This window comes from Lepisma saccharinum, chromosome 8 (assembly GCF_977018435.1).
Source record: "Lepisma saccharinum chromosome 8, izLepSacc3.1, whole genome shotgun sequence".
Lineage (NCBI taxonomy): Eukaryota > Metazoa > Arthropoda > Insecta > Zygentoma > Lepismatidae > Lepisma > Lepisma saccharinum.
The window spans coordinates 34953036-34980635 of NC_139236.1; the positions used below are offsets into that span (position 1 = coordinate 34953036).

At 38.7% G+C, this 27600-nt stretch overlaps 1 protein-coding gene across 1 annotated transcript; it reads left to right on the plus strand.

Annotated features, from left to right (window-relative positions):
* Positions 1-27600, plus strand: LOC145990931 (E3 ubiquitin-protein ligase rfwd3.S-like). Its single transcript, XM_083126471.1, has 5 exons — positions 1-142; positions 6605-6656; positions 10117-10202; positions 16986-17076; positions 25492-27600. The coding sequence occupies exons 2-5, from the start codon at positions 6605-6607 to the stop codon at positions 26967-26969; spliced, it is 1707 nt and encodes a 568-aa protein (XP_082982597.1). The 5' UTR covers positions 1-142; the 3' UTR covers positions 26970-27600.

Consider the following 27600-nt stretch of genomic DNA (forward strand, 5'->3'; position numbering starts at 1 on the left):
CGAACAGCTTGAATTGAATAGTGGCAACACTGCGAATTATCTGTGGAACAAGTAGAAAGAATAAATATCATATGTGACGTATTTTGTGAATGAAATTTTATCAATTAATTTCATAATTACCAATGAGGTAGTAATAATCACGGTGAGGAAAAACATAGATTATACTGTTATTTCCATGTCTAGAATTATGCAGTTTCATACAAGGTTAAGGAATGTTTTGAGAATACTTGAAACTAGTATTACGTATACATAGATGTTACTCGTACAGGTGAATTCTGAGAAGTAAAAGAAACAAAGAAATTACAATAAGCCTTAGATGTATTTGGCTACATGTAGTAACACGCGTGGTGATTTATTCACAACCGGTTGTTCCCCCACAAACCTTTTTAATGATGATAAAAAGAAGATACCAGTTTGGTATGGGGAAAACACCTTTCACTTGTTCATTTCGTCTTGTTTGACATTGGTAGTTCCCTATTATGCATTGCCAAACATTCTTTAAGGTGGGATTTTGCTTTTCTCACGAAAATAATTTCAATTTGTCACATTAAGAGTATTTTTTGTTCTTCCTTTTTTGGCTTCCTTAAGGCACAATATGGCGGGCACAGCTTGACGCGTCGTGGATCAACAGTGGGTATGCAGTGTTTCCAACCTTCGTAACCGAAAAATACCTGAATAGCCCTGCAAGCCATTGAGGGGTAGCCCCACGAACCATTTCCGGCAAGGTTAGGTTAGGCAAGCATAGTTAAAATTTTGGGTACTACTTTACTATATCGGAGACACCTATCAATGATTTATTTCGCAATTTTTTACATTGCTAACGTACTATGCTGCATTGCGGAACGTTTCTTTAGGTGAAATAATGAATTTCTAACGAAAATAATGTCTATTTCTTACGTTAACGAGTACTTACTGTGGTGCCTTATTTCCCACAAACCATCCATGGGCAGCCCCCAAAACCATTGATGTTAGCCCAAAAATTCACGATAGCCCCATGAACCATCACGGGGACGAGGTATGCCTACTAGGTTAGGTTCCATTAGCACTCCTTTCGTTCAGTTTAGCATATACTGACAATATGAGAGCTTATTGTGCTCTCGTGCAGAAAGCAAATGGCGGCAACAGCAATAGCGTGTCGGAGAAAGATTTTCATAGAAAACCACACGCGTTCGCATTAAATGGATCAAAACTACATTCCCGAACATCAACAACGCTACAGAAAATGATTTGCGTAAGTACTTTCTCCTGTAAATTTGAAGAAATCCGTCTCCGGTATAGTAAAGTGTTACCAAATTTGGTTCGTAAAACAATGCGATACAGCTTCTTGCAAAACAACTGTGTAGTTGGAAACACTGACAGGGGTTACGTCATCAAATGTACGGAACATCCGGTCCATGTAGAGGAAGAATGGCAATTGTGCGTCGGAGATATATTTCTCTTCGAAAATACATGAATTCCTGGTCCAATAGATTCAACGATGAAAGAAAATACCTCCACAAACTTTGAAAATGCCACAGGAACATATTTCCGTAAGTAGTTTCTGCTATAAATTTGAAGAAATGTGTTTTCCCTATATCAAACTGTTACCCAAAATAAAACAAAATTCGCATAGTCACTAATTTTGGCCTTGTAATCACGAATCTTGATTTCAAATTGCGAAAGAAGTGGGTCCGTGAACGTAGTAAACACCATTGATTTATGAAGGAAACAACTATTTCTTGCAATGATTAGCATTCCAAAACTATGTTTATGATGACCCTGAATTTTAACTGTGCTTGTTTAACCTAAACTAACCTAAGCTTACCGTGAATGGTTCGTAAGGCAAACATGTTTTCTGTCTTATTGCATAACACTTGAGCAACATATCAAACATGGTCACCATATTAGTGTATGGACAATCATAGTGGTAATATCTTCATGTTATTTAGCAATTTCTAGATGTGACTGCCAAATTTTAACTGCAGATTCGTGATTACGAGGCCAGAATTAGTGAGTATGTCTAATGTGAAAGCAATTGAAGAAACTTCCGGTATTGTAAATTCATGCCTCATTTTCTTGCAATGGAAACAGAAAAATGAACATAACAATTGTTACAAAATTAGACAGTTTAATAGCCCGATATATAACCCTTGGCCCAGTGGCGTGCCCAGGATTTTCGAAAGAGGGGGTTATGCATACTTTTTCTTGGTAGTCAGCCCTCATTTTGTTATATTTTCCTACCTTTGACGTTCTTTTTTTTAGGAATACTGGGTGAAAGGGGGGGTATAACCCTCATCAACCCCTCCGTGGGCACACCACTGCCTTGGCCTTATAATAACTGCCTGGTATCTCCTGTGCATAGAAGCGACCAAGATCTCTGGGTTATTTCCCTCCGATTCTAAATCTACGCCCCTCTTCAGATCTTCTTTTGACATGCACTCGTGCTGATAGACACGCTGAATTTTGAACTTGTATTTTCAACTGCTTTGGTACATTCCAAATCAATCAGTAACTTTCTTGTAGAGCAGTTTGTTTGCAGTCATTATCCTGTTGGAATGTGAACACAAGTGTCCACCCTATTTGCTGACACTTTGTTTCATGTTTTTTTCAGGATATTATTATGGACATCCTAGTCCATGATTCCATTGATTACTTGCATTTTCCTCAACTACTTTAATCAACATACAGCCCAAGGTCATAATGGAATCTCCACCATGATTTATTATGGCTATTGTATTGGCAACATTGTCTGCGTATTTGTCTTCCTCCCACTGGTTTCATCAGACCAGATCACTCCTGATTCTCATGCAAATGCTCTTTAGCAAATTGACTCTGTCGATATTTTTCTTTTCTTTTTGTACTCATGAGCAGAGGCCTGCACAAGACCTGGAGCAGACCCGTTCGCGAGACATCGCTCCTGAAATGCCATGCAACCTGTGCAACACCCTCGCTTGAGCAGCTTGTATGCCCACCTGCCCAGATCGTTCCTGGCAGGCATTGTAGACCCACCGGGTACCCACAGTCTTACGATACCTAGTAGGTCTCAGTTTGTTCTTTCCATCAACTGCAGACCCCTCCCTCTGCATGACGTAGTTGCTTCGAGTAGAAAGTGCACCGGGCCCACACCGTTCTGCGGTGTTGCCAACTGCAATAGATTTTCACTACTTAAAAAAGTGAACTCAAAGCTTCGTAAGCCACATCACCAATGAAATGAGATTTACGAATGTTGCTACCCCCCCCCCCCCCACACACACACATTGAAATAGGTTTTCCGTGTCACAGGGTCCATAAGTATATGTCGTAAACAACCAATATACGTATATATAGTGATATAGGGCAGGACTGAAACATGTGACATTCGACGCTGAGGTCGGTCGCGAGTCGAACAACACACTGTTCTACTGCGAACACCAGGGCCGTAGCCAGCCAGGGGCATTGCCGTTACCCTCATTTGGGGGGGGGGGGTTCAAGTACTTGGATAACCGTGCCAACAACAACAATCACAATAATAGTAATAAAGTAGCATGAAAGGCATTATTATCCTCATAAATCACGCAAAAAGGGGGTAGAAGTCGGTTCTCATCTACAATATTTTCTTTTCACATGGAGGGACGTATTACATAATCAATTAATCCAACTCGTAACAAACCAACATTAATAGCAAATAATATCACGGGCCGCCATAGCATTCTCTGTTTTAAAACTTTTCTCACTTAGATCGTTCGGCGCTCAGGGCCGACTCCCGCTACCCCTTTGCTACGGCATTGAACTTGATGAGACTATAATATTTTATAATATATTTGTACTTTCGTAAAATTAGAAATCAAGGGGTGCCCTTGGCCATCTGGAATGAAAATGCAAGAAAAATATGAAAATTAATTCCATCTTGAGTACCCTTTAGCCCTGCTACTCTTAAATTCTGCTAGCCTGTTTTTTCTTGTACTTTAATGTTTGACCCCCACCCTGACACCTCCGCTAGACTTAATTTCCATCCAAGGTTGTGAGCAATGCACCCTGCCCCCTCTGGTTGCGCCACTGCGTGCCTGGTTAAGGCACCATGCAATGAAAAACAATTAGTTTTCATTGAGGAGATTTTTGTTTGCTCAATCATTCATTTAGATAAATGAAGCTGTAATATTGCGTGCATTTCCTGGCAATAAGATAAAAACTGCTTACGCTGAACTGAAATCGCTAAGTATATAAATTCTCCTTGGAGGAGAGAGCTCCTCCTAGGATTTCGTAGGATTTAGTAGCTACGTAAGTAGGCAACACTGGCTGCAGCCGTCCACGTGTTGATGAAACACCTGGAGCGACACGCTGCCAGAGGGCTGTTTCCTTCCAGCAGGTTTTGCAGGTGCCTGGGTCTTGTTGAATGCCTAGTTACCTTGTAAGTGCAGAGCGCCTTGAAGACCAAGAACCCGGGTAAAGAAGCAAGTCGACTCGTTGCCGTGGGCAGGCGAGCAGGTATACCTGTCCTCGCGGGCAAGCGGGCAGTGGGTAGGTAAAAGGCAGATTATGCAGGCCTCTACTCATGAGTGGCCCTTTTTTTTTAGCTATTCTGCCATGGAATCCATAATTATCCAAACTTGCTGGATAGTCTCGCGACATATTTTCTTGCCTGTTGCTGTTTCCAATTACTAGACATAGTTTGGACACACTCCATTGAGGGTTGTGTTAATATTGTGAAGTACTAGACATTCTTCTCTGCTAAAAGATTTGTGTGTTGTGGCTTCAATGACGATTGACATAAATCTGTGATTTGTTCTGCAAATTTCTGTTTGCCTAACCTAACCACACGTCAATGGTTCGTGGGACTAACGGGAATGGTTCGCAATTATTTTGCAATTTCTAGATCCTGATACTACCACGACACCAAATTTTAATTATGTTTGCCTAACCTAACCACACGTCAGTAGTTTGTGGGGCTAGCATCAATGGTTCGCAATTATTTTGCAATTTCTAGACGTTTCCGACAAATTTTAACTTCAGATTCGTCATTAGCAGGCCTGAATTAGTAAGTATGCCAACTATGAAGAAAATCGGAGAGGGGTCCGGTCATCTTTAGTCATACCAAAAATAGTCCTGTTTGATTAATATTGACTCCCATTTTTATAATATATACGAGGGGAAATTAAATTACATGAATGTTTTTTTCTAAACTTCATGGAGATTTATGCACAACGAAAATTTGTAATTCGGTGCCCAAAATATTTCCTTAGCAACACACCATAAAGGTGTCATGACGATCGGGCAGTATTCACCTGCACAGTAGCTCATACAACATAGCCACTCCACCGTTGACTTGCATCATAGAAGAGCAAGGTTTTTTTGTGGTCAGAGGGAGTGAAACCTTCTGAAATCTACAGAAGAATGAGGGTTCAGTACGGAGACAATTGTTTATTGTGAATGGGTGGAAAGCTTTAAAGATGGAAGACAAAATGTCAGTGATGAACACCTGAGTGCGAGGAGGCAACTGAGGCAGTGAATCTGCAGATCGACCAAAGAATCCGTTAATTTAGTACACACTTCCCTGACTTCAACAATTGTCTCTGTACTGATCCTTCATTCTGCTGTAGCAGGGTGTCTACCAGTCAAGGAATCAAGAGGTAGATCAAGGAAAAGTGAAGGAATTATTGTTTTGGTGCAGATTTTTTTGCTATTTTTCAAAGTATAGTGAATTTACATTGTTATATACCTGAACATGGATTTGATAAAATTGAATATTTGGAAATCTAAAATTATATTGATTAGTTAGATTTAGTTATTGTCATGCACAATGTATTTTCGATTTCATATGAACATCACTGGATTATTGAGATGGGTGATACGGCCAGATCTAGACGGTGAAAATTGTCATCACTTTAAAGTTAACAGTAATAGCTGCACCCCCACCCCTCTTGACACCTAAAATTACCCTAGGAGGTACTTTATCCAGCCTTCCATAATCTAGCTCCTTGAAAGTCAATTTTAACTCCATTTAAGGTGAAATTAGCTCTTTTATCTGCGTCATGTTTGGCAACACTAAGGGTGACCATAGGAGGCAAGGAGAAATGCATTATGCTTATGGGAGCATTATTTTATTCGTTCTCTTGGGAATATCAAACATCCCATGACGTAGAAAAGTACATGGACGGGAAAAGGACATGTTGAGGAATGTCTTAGTCGTAGGGAAAGTTGAATCTCCCATTTGATTAGCCGTAACTTGAAGTTGATTTCCCGTAAGGAATACATGGGATTCTGTAAATACTTCCTGATCATATTTTTCAAGCATCATGTCTAGCTTAATAATCACCTTAAAAACCGGATCCACATGCAACATGGAGAAAAATTATCTCTTGTATAGTCTTTTTTTTTAGTAGCACTGCCCATTCCGACGATATTGAAATAAATTAACAACTGTTGCAAAATTGTCACTCTTCCCGTTAACCCGTGGAGTCTAAGTCACATAGTGGTTTTGATCGCACTTTGAACTGTAGGTCCAGTCCCGATTAGTCCTTCTGTGCATGAAGTGGACTTTAAATAATAATTCAATCAATCAGATTATTTAGCATGTTATCAAAAATATTTAGAAATGAATTCGTGTCACTATTATATTTATTTAGTATATTTTGTTTGCGCATTACAGATGAATAATGATGAAGAAATGCAAGATGATAGCGGTGACGTTGCAAATGAAGGTAAGCTAGATTTAAAAGAGGCGTTTGTTTTTGTGATAGATTCACATAATCAGTTAATCTTGTTTTACCTTGTGCAATATATATAGCATTTTGAAGTTTTGACCTTGTGTATTTTTCAACTTTTCATATAAAAGCTCTGATCTTACTTTTCAGAGTTAGTACTTAGCAGAAGTTAAATATTCATATTTTGGAACTATATGTTATAATTTTTCTTCATACTTCGGTAAGAATGATGCTCTAGAGACGTAACTCAGAAACATAAGAAAGCCCACCATTATTTAATAACTGCTATATTTCTGTGAGATGAAGAGAAAACAGGAGAAGTTCCAACATGTAAATAAGCAAAAAATCACGTTTTTATGAATTGGATCATGCTGTAACCAGTGCTTTTTTGCTGGCTGTATACAACGGTATGCTGTGCTGTCACCTTTTTATAGGTGAAAGTCAAACTAAAACTAATACACTTGTATTTTAACAAAATATAAGAGTGTGTGTGTACACCTTTGTGGGGGGGGGGGCTAAGTGAGAGAGACTGTATGGTTTCACGATCATGTATGACCATACCACAATATTTTGAGTAGTTATGATGACACACAATAACAAACCTATTTGAAGCAGTGGCATATACTGGGCTCAAAATCTGGGCTATCTCATCATATCATATAGTGTTTGAATCGACAAAAAATTGTTGGTGGGAAGGGGGCTCTTTTTTGTTCATTGAGATTTTGAAGTGGTATGACATGGTGATTTGAAATACATACCTCATAAACAAAGTATGCCTAATGTACACTATATCATTAAAAGAAGGACAGTATTATTCATGTTCATTTGTGAATAATAGAGGTCCATAGAGTAAAATATTTATGTAGGCCTAGATGCGAGAAAATATATATATATATATATATAAAGTGGATAATAATGGATAAAAGCAAGGAGGGCCAAAAGGGCTAAGTAAAAATCAAAGAAGGTAAAAGGAAACACTCACCGGACAGTAGAAAAATTCAAAATTTTTGCTAATTTCATAGCATCATCGGTGTGAGGAGAAATAGACGGAACCGGAAGTTCCGGTGAGTGTTTCCTTTTACCTTCTTTGATTTATATATATATATATATATATAATGGATAAAAGCAAGGAGGGCCAAAAGGGCTAAGTAAAAGAAGGTAAAAGGAAACACTCACCGGAACTTCCGGTTCCGTCTATTTCTCCTCACACCGATGATGCTATGAAATTAGCGAAAATTTTGAATTTTTCTACTGTCCGGTGAGTGTTTCCTTTTACCTTATATATATATATATATATATATATATATATATATATATATATATATACCTTCTTACCTTGTATACTTCTTTTCGAGTGGCTGAGGTCAACCTGTCTTCACGATTTGAAGCTCGAGACCTCCTCGATGTAGTGGTTGCCTTGAAACTTATGGGTCCTGGTTCAATACCCGGCAGAGGCAAATAGTCATTTAGATCCCACTTTAAGCTGTAGGCAGTTCTCTATATGTGTACAATCTGTTCAACAATGATTTTAAGCTTATCTGAGTAAATATCTCATTAATTATGATCCATTTTAGTTCACTACACACGCGACCTCTCTTGAAAAAATAAAGTTCCGCTCACTAAGAAAATGAATTGTCTTGAACCCAACATGTTTCCATTCGAACTACAGAACAGAGTACCTGGTGCTGGCCTTTGCCAGTTAGGTTATTTTTAAATGTGGTCACAAGCATAAACCATCCCTGGTCAACCAACTCCAACTTCTCGTCTACTCTGGTTGACTGAAGAGGTCTCCCTCTTGTCTGCTTGTCTGGAAGTGATGTTCTTTACCCAGAGAGGAATATCCCTGTTAAAACAACAGTGTTCCTCTTTTCTGTAATAGTTTGGTTCCTAGGAAGGTTCCATGCTGGGAACAAGCGGTTCGAAATATTGACAGCATCCTTGCTAGAATCCTACCATGCTCAAAACCTTTGCATGGTTTGCTATGTTTCGCAAATTTGAAGAAAGTGGGCAAGATTGCCAACTCATAAGAAATAAGCGTGGAAACTCCTGAAACACCATCATCTTGTTATTGAAATGAACAATTTTTTGCACATTTTCCTATCGATTTTTCTTCTCTTGAGCCTGGGCTTTGCAAGTAGCCTAGTATATGCACCTCTGATTTGAAGAGTACTTGAACCTTGCTTATCAGATAAACAGCACTGGCTGTAACTAACGTGAACAGTAGAATAAATATCTACCTATCTTCATGGTGGAGTGGTCAGAATTGTGTTCTGAATTCAAATGGTTAATATCCCAAGAATATCCCAAGAGAATTTAATTTTGCTACCAGGATAGCTCGAAGATGTACACGATGAACCTCGGTTTTGAAGTGATGGGAAATTCAAACGAACACACCGGCACATTTTTTTGTAATTTTATTACAAAGAGCAACTCAAAAAGTTTCTTACAAAAAATTTCCACACTTCTATGTGAGCACCTTTAGTGACACAAGGAATGTCCAGCCGGTATTCCACTTCGCTAAGCAGCACGTTGTCAGGCATGGTATCAATGGCAGCAACAATTCGGTCACGCAAAGCATTCACGTTTGGCACCTTCGTTGAGTAAACTGCATCCTTAACATACCCCCAGAGGAAGAAGTATGCGGGCTACGTGGCGGCCAGTGGATAGGGCCCCCTCTCCCGATCCAACGATCTGGATAAGTGTCTTTCTCCCCCTGGTTTCTTCAACACACTCCCCGTTTCTAGACGACTTCTGTACCATGATCTGATGCTCTTGTCCGTTGGTGACATTTTGTTAAAGACACGCCGAAACGTACGCTGCACCGCAACAATTGATTTTGACTCCGCAAACCATACCACATCATGTGCTTTCTCTTGAGAAGATGCCATTTTCACAAAAACGACAAGAGCACTGCCAAGTATCTTGGGTGGAAACTAAACAAAACAACCCCCACAAACTTGAGCATATATGGCACCAAATACAAAAGACTGGATTGTTGTAAACTTTATTTTCTGATTTTTAACATTGTATCGAAACCCAGAGGTTCATTGTGTACACCCTGTACTTTAAAAATTTATATAGCATTATTAGGCATTAATAAAAAAATATATAATTATTTTTAAATATTATCAACATTAGGAGGAAGATATATCCTAAGTATCTTTCTTTCTGTTCCAAACCTTATAAAAAATAGCATGTACATAACTAGAAGTGTGTTTTTCTCCCCCCTTTTTTGCATGAAGGATAGTAGTGTGTCCAAATCAATTAGTTCTTATGTTCAAATTTTTCAGTAGTGAAGTTTCAATATGAAAATATAAGAGTTTCAAATCCTTTCTACTAGCTACTCTTGTGTTACATATTGCTATGTCACCACTTCAGAAGTTTGAGAACTGGTTGTATATGATGAAAATGAACCATTTCAGAGATGTCTGTAAACTACTGTTCGGTATTTTTGCAGATTCTGATGCCACAGACATAGACGAACCTGTCGATAATCAAAATAGAGAAGGACATGGCGGCCAATCTGCATCTTATGATAATTATGTAAGTAGTTGTTAGATTCTTATTCCTTATCAATATAAGAATACTATTCAGTGAATAGTATTCACTAGAATGTTCAAAATGTGTATTTTGTTCATAAATTCCCCTTGTAACCAATCTTTGATTTTACGTGTGTGTGTCTCTCTCTCTCTCTCTCTCTCTCTCTCTCTCTCTCTCTCTCTCTCTCTCTCTCTCTCTCTCTCTCTCTCTCTCTCTCTCTCTCTCTCTCTCTCTCACACACACTCTCTCTCTCTCTCTCACACTCTCTCTCTCTCTCTCACACTCTCTCTCACTCACTCACTCACTCACTCACTCTCCGTTGGTATACGTGTTTCAGAGTATCGCAGTTCGTACTACTATGTACAAAAAGTACCAGGAATTTGTGAACAAAACACAAAATATGTGCTTCATCACGTATGACACACATGCCAACGCTTAACCCAGTCTTAAAAACACTTTTCAAATGCAGAGGACGGTATCGCCCTGAGTTCCTTCTGCAAATTTCCTTTAATGGATTCAATTGATTCAAAACGCCTTTCCAGAAGTGATAACTTGAGTCGCGGAAAGAAAAAAATCGCACGGACCCATATCTGAAGAATATGGGGCTTGGGAAAGGACATGATGAGTTTTTGGCCAAAAACTCGTGAGCAAGAGTCGACGTGTGCGACGATGCATTATCGTGGTGCAAAATCAAAGAATTGCATAATAACTCTCGTCTTTTCCGGCGAACATACTCATGCAGACGCCTCATAACAGTCACATAAAACTCTTTATTCACAGTTTGTCCTGCTGGAAGGAATTCTGAGTGCACAACACCACGATAATCAAAGAAAACAATGAGCATGACCTTAATTTGTGAGCGACTTTAAATGGTTTTTTGGGTTTTGGTTCATTTTCGAAGTGCTATTCCGAAGATTGTTGACCTGTTTGCATGTCATACTCATACGCCCATGTCTCATCACCAGTTATGATGCGTTTCATGAAGGTTGAGTCACTAGAGGCTCGCAAAATCATGTTTTCAGCAACATACCCGCGATGTGCTTTTTGCATGAAATTCAGCTCCTTCGGAACAAGTCGTGCTGCGATGCGTTTCATGCCTAACACATCAGTCAAAATGTTGTGAACGGACATGTGTGATATGCCAAGCTCACGAGCCACCTCTCTTACACTCACACGCTGGATTTCAAGCACCATTGTCCTGATATTTCCGACGTTTTCACCAGTGCTCGACGTGGAAGGTCGGCCAGAACGGGGCAAATCAGCAACAACTTCTCTGCCTTTTGTGAAAGCCTTGTACCATGGATATGCTTGGGTTTTCGACAGACACGAATCACCAAAGGCCTTTTGTAGCATTTTCAACGATTCAGCACACTACAATTGGCATCACAAAATTTCAAACAAATTCTTTGCTTGATATTTGTCTCCATTCTGCAAATCACAGGACACTCGTAAACACAACTAACGTAAACAGCTGCTGTGCACAAACTGATGGATAGATTACTCTACCCTTCTGCGTGGTCATGCAGTAAAGTGCTGCCATCCTACAAACAAAATGAATTCTCGATACCTCCAATATGGGACTTTTACCAACCAAATTCCAGGTACTTTGTTTACTGAAGATATACCTATGAGCATGGCACTCACATATAAATTCCAGTTCTTTTTGGCATTTTTCGAATATCGTTTTATATTTATCACATTAAAAATACACTGCTGGACAAAATAAACCGGACACTTGCATTTTTTGTGATAACGCAATGGGTTGATAAAAGCTCTGATTCGATGGCTAACTAAATGTTGCAGAAACTGAATTAAGTACGAATGCATAAACAAAGTCCGAGTCTATGAATGGTGCATATGGTACTACATGATCTGCCAAACATTCTGTAATATACCTGTGAGCTGTCATTGCAATTCAGATGTCAAATATTAAGGTGTCCGGTTTTTTTTGTCCAGCAGTATAGTTTATATAATAAGAAAATGATATTCTTGTATTGCAATATTACTGATTACCTAATGTTAGAGACAATTTATCACAGAAAACACAACAATTTTTGGAATTTACTTTTGATGTTAACTAATTTGCACAACATTAGTAATATATGCAATAATTTATTGCGTGATGAGGAAAGATATGTACCTAGGTACATTCTACTTCGTAGTTTCATCCAGCTCAATATATCGAGGGAAAGGAACACTTAAAAATAGGCTCATCTTCACAAGGAGTTTGATCCATGGTGCTATCATTTTTGCTTTTCAATAACTCCTCAACAACATTATCATCTGTGCTCTGAGAATCAAACACCCTGCCCAGGTCTACTCTTTTTGTCATCACTCGGTTCAGCAAGCAATGCTCGGAACTGCAGTTGTTCATTCGTAATGAGAATCAGGTTTCAAAGTTCATTTAGCCAGAAATAATGACAGTAATAAGTGAATGAAGTCAAATAAAATAATTACCGAAGAATAAAAACTGAAAACAGTGATACAACACACAGAAATAATATATGCGTGAAAAAAATGGTTATGCGGTTGGTATACGTTGCAAAACACGGACTGTCATCAAAATGACATGTCTGCGCAGACAGAGAACAATGCCACAACCTATAACTGGCATCATCTGGTCATAGACATTCCAAATGACAGCTACACAAGACCAGAAAGTGATATCATCATCTGGGCCTGAAAAACTTACAATTATATGCCAGGGTGAGCACCATGCTCACATGTATACCAATGGAGGGTTAACCGTGAACAACTTCAGGATACGAAATATGTACAAAACATGATTTTTTTTACAAAATGTTCAAAAATTTTGCTTCCTTCAGAGAACAACAAACGAGTCACTGTCGCATACCATATCTTATTCTGTACTCTGTAGTTAGGATACAAATTCTTAAATGCATATGTTTCACTCTGATCAAAGGCTGTTTTCTGTGGCACAAGCATGGACACCAAGGCTGTTTTAACTTCAAGGGAACTTTCCCCAATTTCTTTTCACTGATATAACCGTGGCAACAATCAAATCACACTTTAAAGTCCCATTTATCAATACAAGCATGTATATTTGCAGTGTTGCAACTTAAAATTTTCACCTACTTGGAAAATCATGCCCTAGTTGAGAATTAATGTAAGTACCTCACGAGGACAGGTGGTGTTCCCAGCTTGCTGTTAAAGAGTTAATCTTTGCACAGTATCCATGTGGCTACAAGTATAGTAGAAATAATAATAATAATACAATTTAAGTAGTGTTATTGCTGCACAGTGGGGGCAATGCTATTGGATAACAGTAAATTTTATACTGGTTGTGCTCAGTAATTACAAGTACAGTAGTGGACAGATGATGAAAATAGGAGCATATTTGCATACAGAATACTTCTCTACTTTATCTTTCTTTGTGTTATGCCCTTTCTACATTAAACTTTAATTCTGCACCAACAAATTAAACATAATTACCAACAGGCGTGCTTGCTTAACAACAAACTAATCCGGTACTCGCTAATACACCAAAGGAATAATTAACGTATGCACCGTTCTCTCTTTCAAGGGTGCATTGAACGTTCCGTAGATCCCTTTTCTTTTACTTAATCAATGACTCCTTTTTACTTTATTTTATATTAGACTTAACCCCGCTGTTATTTGTTTTGTTCTGATCCCTTTAGCATCGTTAGTGCTACCGTGACAAGAATAGGATTAATAGCAATTTGCGATTCAACCAAACTAGGAAAAAGGTGGGGGATTTTAGTTTTCTATGCCGTTTTCTTAGGTTCAAATAATGTCCATTTAATGCCACTAAGCCCAATCTTGAATAAACAAGAACATCGAGTTGCACTGCAAGGTCGAACACACAGCTCATACATCTGCCATATTGTGGTACGCCTATTCGTTAAGTAACTGGCCGCACAAAAGACGGTTCAAGAGAACAATTTTATGCAAAAAGGTAATTTCAATTAAGTTCGCTCATGTTTTATGCACGTTTCTCCTTCCTTTGCCCCTTTACGACGCACACACAAAAATATATGTATCTATTTATTTTTGGCACAATTAAACTGTTCGACACGAGGAAAAAAGGGGGCAAAAAAAAATGTTTGGGAGAAGCTATTGGTTTCTCGTCGTTACTATTTAAGTCACGTGAAAACAATGACGTCGCAAATAATTTTTATAATGAACGGCGACGAGAAGTTAATGAGTTCCAATATCACAGTCAAGAGTTTTCTTACGTACCTCACCACTAATGTTCAGCCGATGTAAAGACACAAAGCCACTCTTCCATCGGGATCCTTGTGCTCATTGGCCAGCCCTTTTCGTACATGTGGTTCGCGTGGCAGACTTCTCCTCCACAGGCAGCGTGGTTGAGTACGGTCCCTTGCCGACGAGCAATAGATGTAATGCGCAAAAACTGGTGCGTGCCGTTCGTAGCGGGCGATCGAGAGAGACTGTTTGCCCGGCGGGGCGAGATAAGCACTAAAAGCAGAAAGAAAATGTTATTTTGTAGCATACATCTTCAGGAGTAGACCAACGCATCGAAGTTAACGAGCAACAAGTCACTGTCATTGTTCAAGATCCACCCATCGTGCAGGAAGGCACTTTGATTGTCATGTCACACACTATAGTATCACAAATTTTATTACATGTGTGAAGTTGTCAAGGAAGGTTTTAAAAAATGTACAAGGCCAATTTTGTATGCTTTCTTATAAATATTGTTGTGCCCATTTTTTAGTCTTGTGTTGCATTTTGAAGTATTGCTACATATCTTTATGGTGAATGTGCTCTTGTTCTTAGTGTACATTCTCATAGGTTAGATCATTGTTAGGGACCCAATATTTCAGTTGAAAGGAAGTGAACGGGGGCTTCAAGTTTTGTAGAAAGCTTGATGGAATGCTATAATGTGGCATGATGCATTGTCCATCCATTGCTTACACAAATGTGTTCAGTAATAGTAGTTCTTAATATTGGTGTTAATATAATTTATTTCAACTGCGTTGTCTACGTTATGTTGGTAGGTGGTATATAGTAGAATTGGACTTATACTTTCTTAAATATTTTATTTTTCCACATTTACACTTAATTTTTCCATTCCTAATGCAACAAAATGTTAGTATTCTTTCCACGATATTACACTTTCCTTCATTTTAAATTCTTTAACTAGAGATCCTCAAAATGTGACTTCACACATTGTAATGTACTTTTTCTTTTTTTTAGTTAAGGTGTGAGGTATATTTTCCTACCTTATTTTGTCACAAAATGATGCTAAATCAAGTGCAAAATAATCTTTCAAACACAACATTTAGAATTTATGGACAGACAACATTTTCTGGAGCCTATATTTTTCTGCAAGGTATGCAAAATCCTGCAACAAAGATTTGTTCTGTTGCAAAATATGAGATGAGAAAATCAATCTTTTTAAAACATGAATTAATTTATCTCACTCTAATAATGACATTGAATCTAAAATTATTTTGTAAGAAAACATGCTTATGTTGGTACAGTTAGTAGTGTATAAATAACTTGTGCTTAATTTAAATTACTGTGGGCAGGAATAGTCAATAAGAAAATAATTTTCTTTTTGTCATGATGCTTGGTGAGAAAATTACTATAAACTTTTGATTACTGCTAAAAGAACAATTTGAAGCGTTGTCTCCAACATTTATTTTAAGCATATTTTCTGAATCCAGAGTAATTTACTACCTTGCATTTCATCTATCCTGTTAATTGAATTCTGGTCTCCTGCATGGCAGCCACATGCCATACTGTCTGGACCACCATTGTCCTGATGACAATATGTATTTAAACATAAATGTTTTAATCCTACACTTGCAATTATCCAACTACAAGCCATAAAATAAAATACAAGAATACATTTTATAACAAATGATATAAGTATTTTTTTACATTTGTTTTTATTAATGTTTTCTGACTCACATTTGGTTTGAAACACAACATTTAAGATGTCCGAAAAGTGAAAAATACAATTTATTTATTATACGAGGCTCATTCGGAAAGTAACTGCCATTTGGTTATAAATAAAAGACCCTCTATTTTTCAACTTAGTCGGCATGTAAATTCAAGCACTTGTCATAGCATTTCACTAACTTACCAATCCCTTCTGCATAATACTCGGCTGCCTGGCCAACTTGTCACAGCATTTTGAAGATCCTCATCATCAGCAAAGTGCTGTGCCCCAAGCCACTTCTTCATGTGAGTGAACAGATGAAAATCAGAAGGGGCCAAGTCCGGGATGTATGGTGGATGATCAAAAACATTCCATTTGAATTGGCGCAAAAGGTCTTGTATTCGCCAAGCAGTGTGAAAGCGAGCATTGTCATGCACGAACACAACCCCAGATGTCATGTCAGCTGACCATGACGTTTCTTCTGGATGGCTCATCTCAGTTTCTGCAGTGTTAGAGTAAATTTCAGAAGTGATTGTTGTACCACGTTCCATGAATTTTTACCCAAAGCAATCTTATCACTCCGCGTATCTCGCATTTGGCGTGATTTTCGATGGCAGCACACACTTTGTGACGTTATAACCAGCACACGCGCAGCACTACGATGCTCTCACTAGCACAGCTGGAAGCTTACTGAATCACAGATTGCGTGACGTAACATCAGTTGCACTCTGCCCACTACTACTTGCGTCACGCCACAACTACGGTTACTTTCCGAATGACCCTCGTAATAATGGCACAAGGCAAGCTATGCTGTAATCAAATATATCTGTGTTTAGGTAGCTTACCAATATGGATTGGAGTCTAGCATATTGAATTGCATTTTGATTTTCTTTCAGAATGCAGAATCAATTCCTCAGCAACCAGCACATGTTGCAAGCACTAGCAGTGCAGTTCAAGTACAAATTTCTGCAGAAAACAATAACAAAGGTAACTGAAATTCTATGCTCTGCAAAGTCTTGTGTGTGAATTGATTTTTCAATTTGTTGGTGTGTTATTAAGTACATTAGCACCGATACCATTGCCAGTAATTCTGCAGAATCCCACTGACACCAATACCTGAAAACTAGTATTTTAAGTCATTCAGATTAGGTATAAAAGTGTATATTGAAGTGTGACTCCATTTAGTGATGGGGATCGCTGGAGAGAGAAGGATGTAGCTCGAAGAAAAGCGAGAGGTTAAGTTTAACTCGTTGGCCCGCCTGGCCGAGAAGAGGGAAGATGAAGAAGACAGAGCTCTCTCCACAGTTACCTGGCCCAATCGCCGCTGGCTACCCATAGGCCATTGCCGGTGTCGCAGTCTAGTCTCGCCTCGGGTGTCCTCTGTGATTCAACTTGCTCGCGGTGCTTACCGTGCTCATCCCGACAGTTTCTGTGGTCTACGATAACTGTCTTATTTTCATCCCAAAGGCGACGTTTTATTCCCTCTGATAATGTGTTGACCCTGCAGGTTTTCATTCCTCTACCACCGGGTTGATTACCTCTATCAGGCGGCCGAACCCAGTAGCGACGGAGGAATGTTAGTGCTAGGCCAGCGGTATGCTAGGTATTTGTTGCACGATTGGGTCAGTGTACTGTGTGAAGAGGCGATGTTCTAACGTTTGCTCAGTTTCCCTCATCAATGTACAGGGTATTGCCCACACTACACCAACAGACTTTCACAACACTGAATTTCACAATACAAGATTACTTAGTACCATTTAGACTGTTCAGGCTTTATTCAGACTGCAAAGAGGTGGTCATTTTCTATCCTGTATTCATGCACCCATGCAACACACATTCACCATCGTCACTGGCATTTATTTTTATTTCAGATATTATACTGAAAGCCACAATAGGCAATGCAAACAATATCATACCTGCAGACTGAATTTGCTGGGTTTAACTCCTCCTAAAACCATGTGTGTATCAGCAGCCATGCACATGTTACATATACAGCTTATGTTTTTAGATTAACTACAGACTTTTTAAGTTTTGTCCATGTATTTATATTCCAGAGGGTGATGCAGGATGACTGTGTACATATTGAGCTCTTAATAAACTGAATGACTACTACTCTCACCTTTTGTGAAAGTGGTCCTAGGATTGATATCTAGTGGGAGCTACAAAATTTAATTGTTGACCTAGCATCATGAGGACTGATAACAGCAGGTATGAACTGACCAGGGATCATACAATAAAAACCCTCTTTGCAGGTCTTTGTCCTTAAAGGTCTGCTGGGCTAGAGTTTAGTTCATTTTTAAGTTTAAATTGTTTTCAGTTGCAGTGGCGAAGCATAGAGTTGCTAGCAGGGTAGGCACAAAAGTGCGATAATATCCATTACTTGCTTAAATCTGTAAAAAAAAGGGGAGGGAGGGCTATGTCATGGAGAGTGGTTCAATGTCTCTCCAGGTGCTTCTTTACTTGCCAGTGGCGTGACATTTTCAAAAGTGTTGTTACCGACCATATTTTCAAAAGTGTTGTTACCGTCCATCAGTACAATAATTATGTCTTAGGCGTTCTCCTCCCACCCACCAGAGGCCATCGATCTAGATTTTTGTTAATTTCGTTTTCCTTTCTTTTTTTCTTTTTTTTTTTCAACCCCTGATTTATGCACGCACCTCCAGAAAGAACTACCAATCATGAGACATGGCGGAAATCCAACGAATAGTGCTCGAGTCCTGTTGTCAATTCTTCATAACTTTTTTCTAAATTTATTTATTTATTTTGCAATGAGGTGAAAAGGGCTAGAAGAACCCCATAATTTTCGGGTCAGTATGACGTTTGTGCCGTGAGCAGATGACAGAATTCCGCACTTTCAGCGACTGTCAGTTTGGTACGTTCTACTGTTGACAACTTAGTTTTTTTTAGCAATACTTCCTCGCACCAAGGAAAATACCATTGTTATCTGTTGTCTAACTAAAGGAATGGTTGTAATTAATTCAAGTCTTGGCTTTCTAGATAAATGGATTTCTGACACCTGTATGAGCAAGTAAACATAATTTTAATTTTGGATATTTTCGTCTCAGTTGTTCTGCTCTATGTTAATCGTGACGATGAGAATATATGGAGAATGAAATCAAGAGGATCAGGAAACATTGACATGACCACAATTAGGTCACCTGGCTTCGTAATGTGTTAGGAGGACCACTAATAGAACATAGGATCCTTGTTTGGGACCCTTCTATGATGGCAACACGAAAGGTTACTATGTAACATATAAACAGGTTATAATAAATGTAGTTGCTTGAGAGAATAGAATCCCAATTTTTAGGTGCAATTTAGCTCTTTTCTGCCAATGCAAAGTGACAACACTGGCCTGTTCTGCCAGACCTGAAACAGACCCCGCGATAACCCCACAACACTCTTTGTCCTAAACACAAAAAAAGACTTCCCTTGCATTGTACTCTCATTGACCGCCCTCTTCTCTTGTTATCCCTCCAGGGTAAACGAAACTGCCTACCTCTTCGCTTGTATCGGCCGCATAAAAAAATGTCTGCTTGTAATATCTATTTGACGACAGTGTTAACGCATTAAATAACGTTTCAACAACTTTCAATTTTTTAAAAAAAATGCTGTCACTTGCCACTGCTACTTGCAAAGGAAAATAGAGTTGAAAACATTTTATAAGTTATTCTTATGATTACATCTTCACTCAATTAAGAACTCAATTGTTCTTGCATTTTAGTCCAGCACTTCTTTGCATAAATCTGATCGCTGAACATGTCACGAATCACAAACAAAACTCTACCGCCACGAACCTCGCGCTCCGAGTCACACTCCCTTCTAGCGTCCTCAGCAGGAGGCAAGTTTTCACAGAGAGGGAACAAACAAGCGAGGGAATCCCCGTTCACGATAAAAATAAATTATTCTATTCCCAGTGAAAGTAAAACTACTTTTTAAATATAAGGCGTAACTATCATTTTAATTTACGTAATTTGGTATGAAAACTTATTTTACAAACATAAGTTGTTTGGACATTCTGTTTACGCTACGGTGTTGGGTGAATCGACAAGACCATCAGCACTCTGACCAGAAAACGAAGTCAGAACTACAGTACTCTGTAATTTTCAATTTCACTTACTCTTGTCGATGAAAGGAAGGGAAAACCTAAGTTTCGTACAAAATATGCAGAATGTACAATGAAATAGAAATATCTCTGCACGAACACAGGCTAATGTTTATAAAAAATGCTGGTACACCACAAATTTCCAACCCTGGCGAAAATGCAGTGTTGCTGACATTCTGTTCGTCCTAGTGGGTAACACTGCGAGGCCGGCCTCGGGAGTACGTTATAAGAATACGTACAGTACTCGTAAGATTAGGCTTCCCGCATATACGACCGTACGACAGAATGTGAAGAGAAGAGGCCCCAGCAAATGTGCCTCCATCCGTAGAAAGATCGTATACTAGACAGGGTTAGAATTTTTTTGTAATTATCATAAATGAAAATTCCAAACTTTTGCATTTCATTGCATATATTTTAACAAAATAAGTAAATACAACTTTAAAAGAGTAATGGTGTGGGTAGGCCCGGCCTCCTGGCCTCATAGGATGCTTCGCCACTGTTCAGTTGAATGCTTAAGCCTAATTGCTGAGGGAATGCCTTGGTAGAATAGATTAATCAAGGTTTCCCATACACCTGGAAAATCTGAAAATCTCAGGGAATTAAAATCAGGGAAAGTCTTTTAATTGATCAACAATTCCAAATGAAGTACACCTAGGGACTAGAATATGTTCTTGCCTACTGAAAATTCATATTGTTGCAACATTTATTTTGCAGCAGTTATTGTTGATCTTTTTTTTCTCATTTGGATGTCCAAAATTGTATGTAAATTTATGTTAAAAAAGCTGACAACTTGCCTGCTTTTACCCATCGGAATACAATTTTTAATTTGAAATTTTGACCTAGGAATACAATTATTTTGTTTTTTGCACATGCACATGCTATCATGGAATTTCTGGAAAAATGTCACATGTCCACAGCCACAGGGTTTCAAGAATTGTGCAGTTATATCTGTTAAACCATAAAACACTGTTCACAAGACACTTATGTTCAAGAATAGTCTTTTTCTGTATGGTACAAAATGAAACACTTGTCCACATGTAGGGCAACCCTGCATTTGCTACAGGGTGGCGCACGAAATGATCCACCATTTTGTTGTTGAATAAAAACTATATTATAAAGAATCTCTCAATGAAACATAAATTACACAAAGGTTACACTTTGGAAAAACGTACTACTGCAATATATGCTCAATATGGCCACCGTTTTGACTTTTAACTTCAGTCAAGCGAACACTAATATTTCCAATTTCCCTACGTCACATGGGTTCCGTAATTTCACTGCAAGCCTGAACAAGAAGTCTTCGCAGTTCCATTAAATCTTGAGGTTTTTTTTCCCGAAAATCTTGCCCTTCAAAAAAACCCAAAGAAAATAATCACAGGGGTTGAGATCTGGGCTATTTGCGGGCCAGGATTGTCCACCAGCGAAACGATCAGGAAATCTGTTTGAAATTACACGAAGATTGAAAATGTCCTGCAAGAAATCCAGCACAATATGTGCTGTGTGTAGCATTGCACCGTCTTGCATAAACCACTGTGTATTGAATGGTAAAGCTGTGGCAAGAAGCTGTGGAATAAAACTATTTCGGAGCATGGTCAAGTAACGTTGACTGTCTCCTCAAAGAAAAAGGGTCCGATCAGACCGTGACTGGAGATAGCGGCCCAGACCGTAACCTTCGGTGCATGGCTAACTTTTTCATGAAGCACTCGTGGATTCTCAGCTGCCCATAAGCGTACATTTTGTTTGTTAACCACACCATCCAAATGGAAGTGCGCCTCGTCAGAAAACTACACGTACAGTGTTGCATTGTTACCCTCGGCCCAATTAGCAAATGTCAATCAATTCTATTTCTGTTCATTTGTGAGTTTTTGCACCATGGTAATCTTGTACGGATACATGTGGAGATCACTTTTAAGAATCCTTTTCTGGTCGATTTGCCAGGACTTTTCTGCACAGCGAAGCGGACGGCTTCAATAATCTCAGGCGAACGCACAGGTTTACGATGATCACGCTTTGATTCCAGTACTGTTCGTTCCACTATAGATCGACCACAAGGGAAAAAACCTTGGCACGAGAAGTCCCCGTGCAACTTTCCCTTCTTCCCTCCACCTCGGGCCATAAAGAAGCATGGTTAACTCTCCCCCTCCCCTACTAGCGGGGGTACGATGCACAGGACTCGTGGGTCTGCGCAGGTTGTTTTGCTCATGGTTCCACTATAGAAACTTTTCATGCAGTTTGTGTATCGTTTTACTCGAGGGGACCCACCGTGTTTGGAAATGTGGACGAAAGAGCCTCTGAGTCCCCACAATGCTCTTTGTTTCGGCGAAAAATAGCACAGTTGATGATCGCTGTTTCGTCGTAAGTCTTCCTTTGTCCGCCATGTTGTATACTCTAGCCCCCTGGGGACAGGTGGATGCACTACGCTTCAGTTTTCATCGCACGATGTTTCCAATGACTACTGCAACTGCTGTTGGCACACATGACGTCATTACTCATCTCAGGTCTGACAAAAATATTTTTAAAAAATGGTGGATCATATCGTGCACCACCCTGTACATTGAAAGCAGGATTCTCCTCGGTATCCTGTATCGTAGCAGACCTTACATCATCTAGATGGTGCTACCTACTTGTCAGTTAGTGGTATTTTCATTGGAAAATGACCCCACATTCTACCTTGAAGCCTTAGGGGCTTCTCTGCTTTGCTATGTAGGTCTATTGGTTAACTTTTAATTGGAGTTCAAATTCAAGTATCTATAATTTTTAATCCTACAGTAGGTGATTTGTATCTGATGTGCGTGAACATTTTTTTGTACACTGTAATACAGTGTCAGGGTTGCTATGCGACTGGAAAACTGGAAAAAGTCAGGGAATTTGGTTGGTCAGGGAAAAGTCTGGAAATTTTGTATATTTTCTGGAATTTACGTGCATTTTGGAGTTGCAGGAGAACCAGTTACAAAATGAACGAACGGTTAATTTCCACTTCCGAATTCGGTTCTTGTGATTCCAGTCCCCCCAAAAGATTCTGTTCAGAAACTTGTTCCTTTCGTGATTATGACTTCTAGTCTGTTACGTACAAAATTATGGTTCCTTTGCATTTCGATTCTATATTTATTCACTCTCGGATCAAGGTTCTTGGATTCGTTACGACCATCCGTTCATTTTACGACTCGTTCTTGTGAAGTTGTTCAAGACTGGAATTTGGAGAGCCGTGAGATTTTTCCTTAGAGAACAAGCTACTCAAGGCGAAACCTACGCACCAGCCTTCCTCAGAATTTCTTGATGTTGCTTTAGCTTTGTGTGTGGTGAGGAAATTTTCTTTCTTTCGTTCAGAACCAGTTCTCTCTTGATATGTGAAGCGGAGCAGGTTGGTGTTCGGACAGTTTATTGGTTTTGGATCTGCAATAACTGTATACTCCTCGAACCAAAGACAATGTAATACTTTCTGCCTTGAGCAGAATTTCATGTAACTGGCTGTGATTGACGTTACACTAGATGGGTGCGGATGCCAAGTAAAAACAAAGGGACTCACTACTTCGTTCCCCCGTGAACCCGTTCTGTGAATTTGAGTCCTTCGTTTGCTACCCGTTCAGAAGCAACCTGATCAACTAGTTCATTTGCTCGTTGTAGTAGTTGTGTTACACCTGAGAAATTAATGATTTTATGCCGTATTAGTGACGTCATTATTATAATATGCACGTGTTTTGTGCATGTAGAACGAATTTATTTTTTAAAAACTGGTGCGAAATAGAGGAATTAAATGTACACTGGTCACACATCGTTGTTAGGTTAGGAATGTTGGTTTGATGCCGATAGTAATTTTACGTATTTTTTGCGTGTAGAATGAAATTATGCTGAAAAGTGGTGAAAATGGGCCCAAGTTCCTTTTCTTTTATTACGATTTCATCATGCTACAAATGCAACTTTTACATGGTTCGGTTTCGATTTAGTATGTCTGTTAACACATACTGCAGAGTTTTAGCAATAACTTAAGATTTTGTCAATATATGCTTTTGTGGTTAGGTTAGGAAGGTCAGGTTTGGTTGTCTTAGAATTAAAATAAAGACCCTGAATGCACTCTACTAAGGTTCCGATTTATTTCTACATTCATTCCCAGTAGTTTACGATACTTACTGTCGCTTGTCAACCGGAGAATACCTTGTCCGTGGGAAGCATGTATAATTGCGTAAGGTCACTTTGAAGTTTTCTTTTCGACATAAATAACTTTTTTCGAATCCAAACTGTGCTCATTATTTTAATGAAGGTTCAAATTTCGTGTCACAATGATTGCCAAAATTCTGTGATAATTAGTCTTCCTGCTAGGAAAATCTTAAAACATTCGGAACTGTTACCTTTTAATAGAGAGATTTCGATGTTTTCCGTAATATAAAACTGTTTCCAGCATGTGGAAAACTCAAATAATGGAGATATTTGATTCCAAAGTATGACCCGCGTATATATTTTTTTTTAGATGTATGGTTGGTCACCAGCCCCATTCACGTTCTGAATTTCCGAAATATGTACTACTACGTATTTTCAATAAATTAAAAAATATAATCATTAAACTTATTGCATATTTTCTAAAGGTACATGACCTAATTTTCTGTTGTTTCTCATTTGTATTGTTATAATTGAGGTTGTATACAGGTTACATTGTAAAGCTTTGATATACACCAAATTTTTTTATTGATTTTTTTACATCACCTTAATTGTAATGACTTAGTGAAAATGGGGAAGTACAATAGTTTTTTTTTATTTTTTCATTGAATAGCATTGTATTAATCACTTGGTAAATTTTCAGCTAATAACTGTATATTCATATCCATAATAATTAACATGCCCGCATATTTTATTGAAAAACATGAGGTTCAAAAGCAAAAATCATGACGACAAACATGTCTGGAAAAATTTCATTTCTGGTCTGGAAAACCTGGAAAAGTCAGGGAATTTCATAATCAAAAAATCGTATCTACCCTGAGTGTGAAAAGGTGTTTATCTTGTACTTTTTGTCCTCGGTTACATGCACAGAGATGTTATTTTATTCTGAAAATTGTTTGGCAATTGGTATCGGCAAACAACAGTAATAATAAATAAGATATGGCTATGAGGGAGAATGGATGTGGCTGTTGAAAAATAAATCTCAATAGAAATGTAATGTGTACGAGTACTCTGGAAAACCCATGGAAAATACATTAAAGTTCATATGGGAACCCTGCTAATGTTTTTTCAATATGTAGGTCCAGTCTCCGTTAGTCCGTCTGTGCATAAAGTGAGTTCATACCACTGTTCTTGTTTTGTTCCAGGTGCCACAGAATCCCATCATTCCCTTTCTGATGATGAAGATGGACAGAACTGCTCAATCTGCATGGAGCCATGGAGCAACAGTGGAAGCCATCGTCTCTGTTCTCTTCGCTGTGGACACTTGTTTGGACAGAATTGCATCGAACGATGGATGGGAACTGGGAATCATGGGCGATGTCCTCAGTGCAATGCCAAGGTGAAGCTGAGAGATATCAGACCTCTCTTTGTTCGGACGTTGAAAGCTATAGACACCACAGAACGTGACAGACTTGCTATGGAACTCGATAAAGTTCGGCAAGAGAAGAATTCCATAGAGCTGGAACTAGCAAGAGAGAGACTAAATAAGCATTTGCATAAACAGCAAGTTAGTCAGCTGCAAGCTGAGTTAAATCAGCTCAAGGCTTCCTTTCGGTATGGTGTTGCAAATTCACAGCAAGTGTCCGGTACACAGTCTCAGAACGTGCAGGCATCTCGTTTTGTGCAGGAAAAAACTGTGGAAATATCGCGAGAAGGTGGCTGTAGAGTTCTTGCATACAACAGTTGGATGAATCTTATAGTAGTGTCACAGCGTAGCAGTAACCCTTTGTTTCCGGGTTTTGGCATCAAGAAAGTTGATGGTTTGGAATTTCGGGCCACCCAGTTTGTTTTCATCCATCCGAAATCTATTAGAGATCTATGTTTTCATCCTCAAAGAAACGACCTTCTGCTAAGTGTATCCTTAGATAAGTGTGCCAAGTTGTTGAACGTTGCGAGCAATTCCATAGTACAAACATACAATACAGATTATCCATTGTGGAGTTGCTGTTGGGATGCTACTGACACTAATTTGTTGTACGTTGGTGCACAGAATGGTGTAGTGCACCAATTTGATGTTCGAAATACCCGTGAACCGATCCTTCGCTTGTCCTGTGAAGGCAACAGCACTCCAGTTATATCTCTAGTTGCTGTAGGTCCATGTCACGGGCGTGCGATGCCAAGAGGAGGAATTTTGGTAGGCAGTTTGGACTCTTGTTGGAGTTACGAGTTTAAAGATGGACAGTTTTCCAGAGAGCCAATTCCCGTGGATGGACCATTGACTTCACTGTGTTACGAATCTGTATCAAACCATGTTCTCATATCAACTAGACCAACAGCTAGAATGCCACATGCAAGGCATGTAGTTTATCAGCTAGCTGCAGGCAATGCAGTCGCAAAGGACAATTATAAGCCTATTTGTAATGTAATCCACACTTTCCTTGGTGGTACAAGTCAGAAGTTCCTTTCACGTCCATCCTTTCTGCCAGTGAATGGTGACATAGTGGTTGCTGCCCACCAGGAGAGCTCAAGCACTGTAGCTCTGTGGAGTGTGTCTTCTGGCCAACAGCTGCATACCATACCAGCTTCTGATCCTGTTATAGATGTGTGTCCTGTGAAAGCAAATGACAACCAGTACCTGGCAACATTGTCAGAAAAAGTTCTCCGGATATATAAAGCCACATAATTATCTCTCAAATGTAATATGAAGAAGTAATATTTGATCCATGACTAATAGTTTGTTACAAGAGATTTCCCCTGCCATTGTAAGAGTGTATACCTTTCATAATTATGTAATATATCTGCACTGTGATAATGTACTTATTTGTGTTATATTTGTAATTTTTGTATACTAGAAAATATTGATGAATTTTAAAAGGAAAATGTATTTTTATAGTGTTCTTGTAATAATATGCTGAGAGAATGTATGACTTACACCTAAAACAAACATAAAAATTCAAATTTTATATAAATTTATTTAGAAGGTATGAAAAGGTGTTTAATGTAAACATTTAAAAATATTGTTCAATAGGAGCAAGAAACTACAACAGCCGTATTCGATACAAATTTTCATCAACTGTGAATGTGTTACTAACAGAAGAGTGTTGAGAAATGTGTATATTCAGGTATTTTGTACATGTCATGGTTATAGGATAAAATAATTGAAAAGAAAAGAAAATTGGATTACAACTGAAGTTGTTGTTAACTAAAGAACTGAATATTTTTCAATAGTAAACCAATTCAACCAGTATAGTGTAGCTTTAGTGTTGGACCATTATATTATTGTTTTAATACCAATAATAACAAGAGATATTGCC

Coding starts and splice junctions, on each gene's coding strand:
- LOC145990931 (XM_083126471.1), top strand. CDS start 6,605: ATGAATAATGATGAAGAAATGCAAGATGATAGCGGTGACGTTGCAAAT. Junction 6,657..10,116: donor CGGTGACGTTGCAAATGAAG/GTAAGCTAGATT, acceptor GTATTTTTGCAG/ATTCTGATGCCACAGACATA. Junction 17,077..25,491: donor TGCAGAAAACAATAACAAAG/GTAACTGAAATT, acceptor GTTTTGTTCCAG/GTGCCACAGAATCCCATCAT.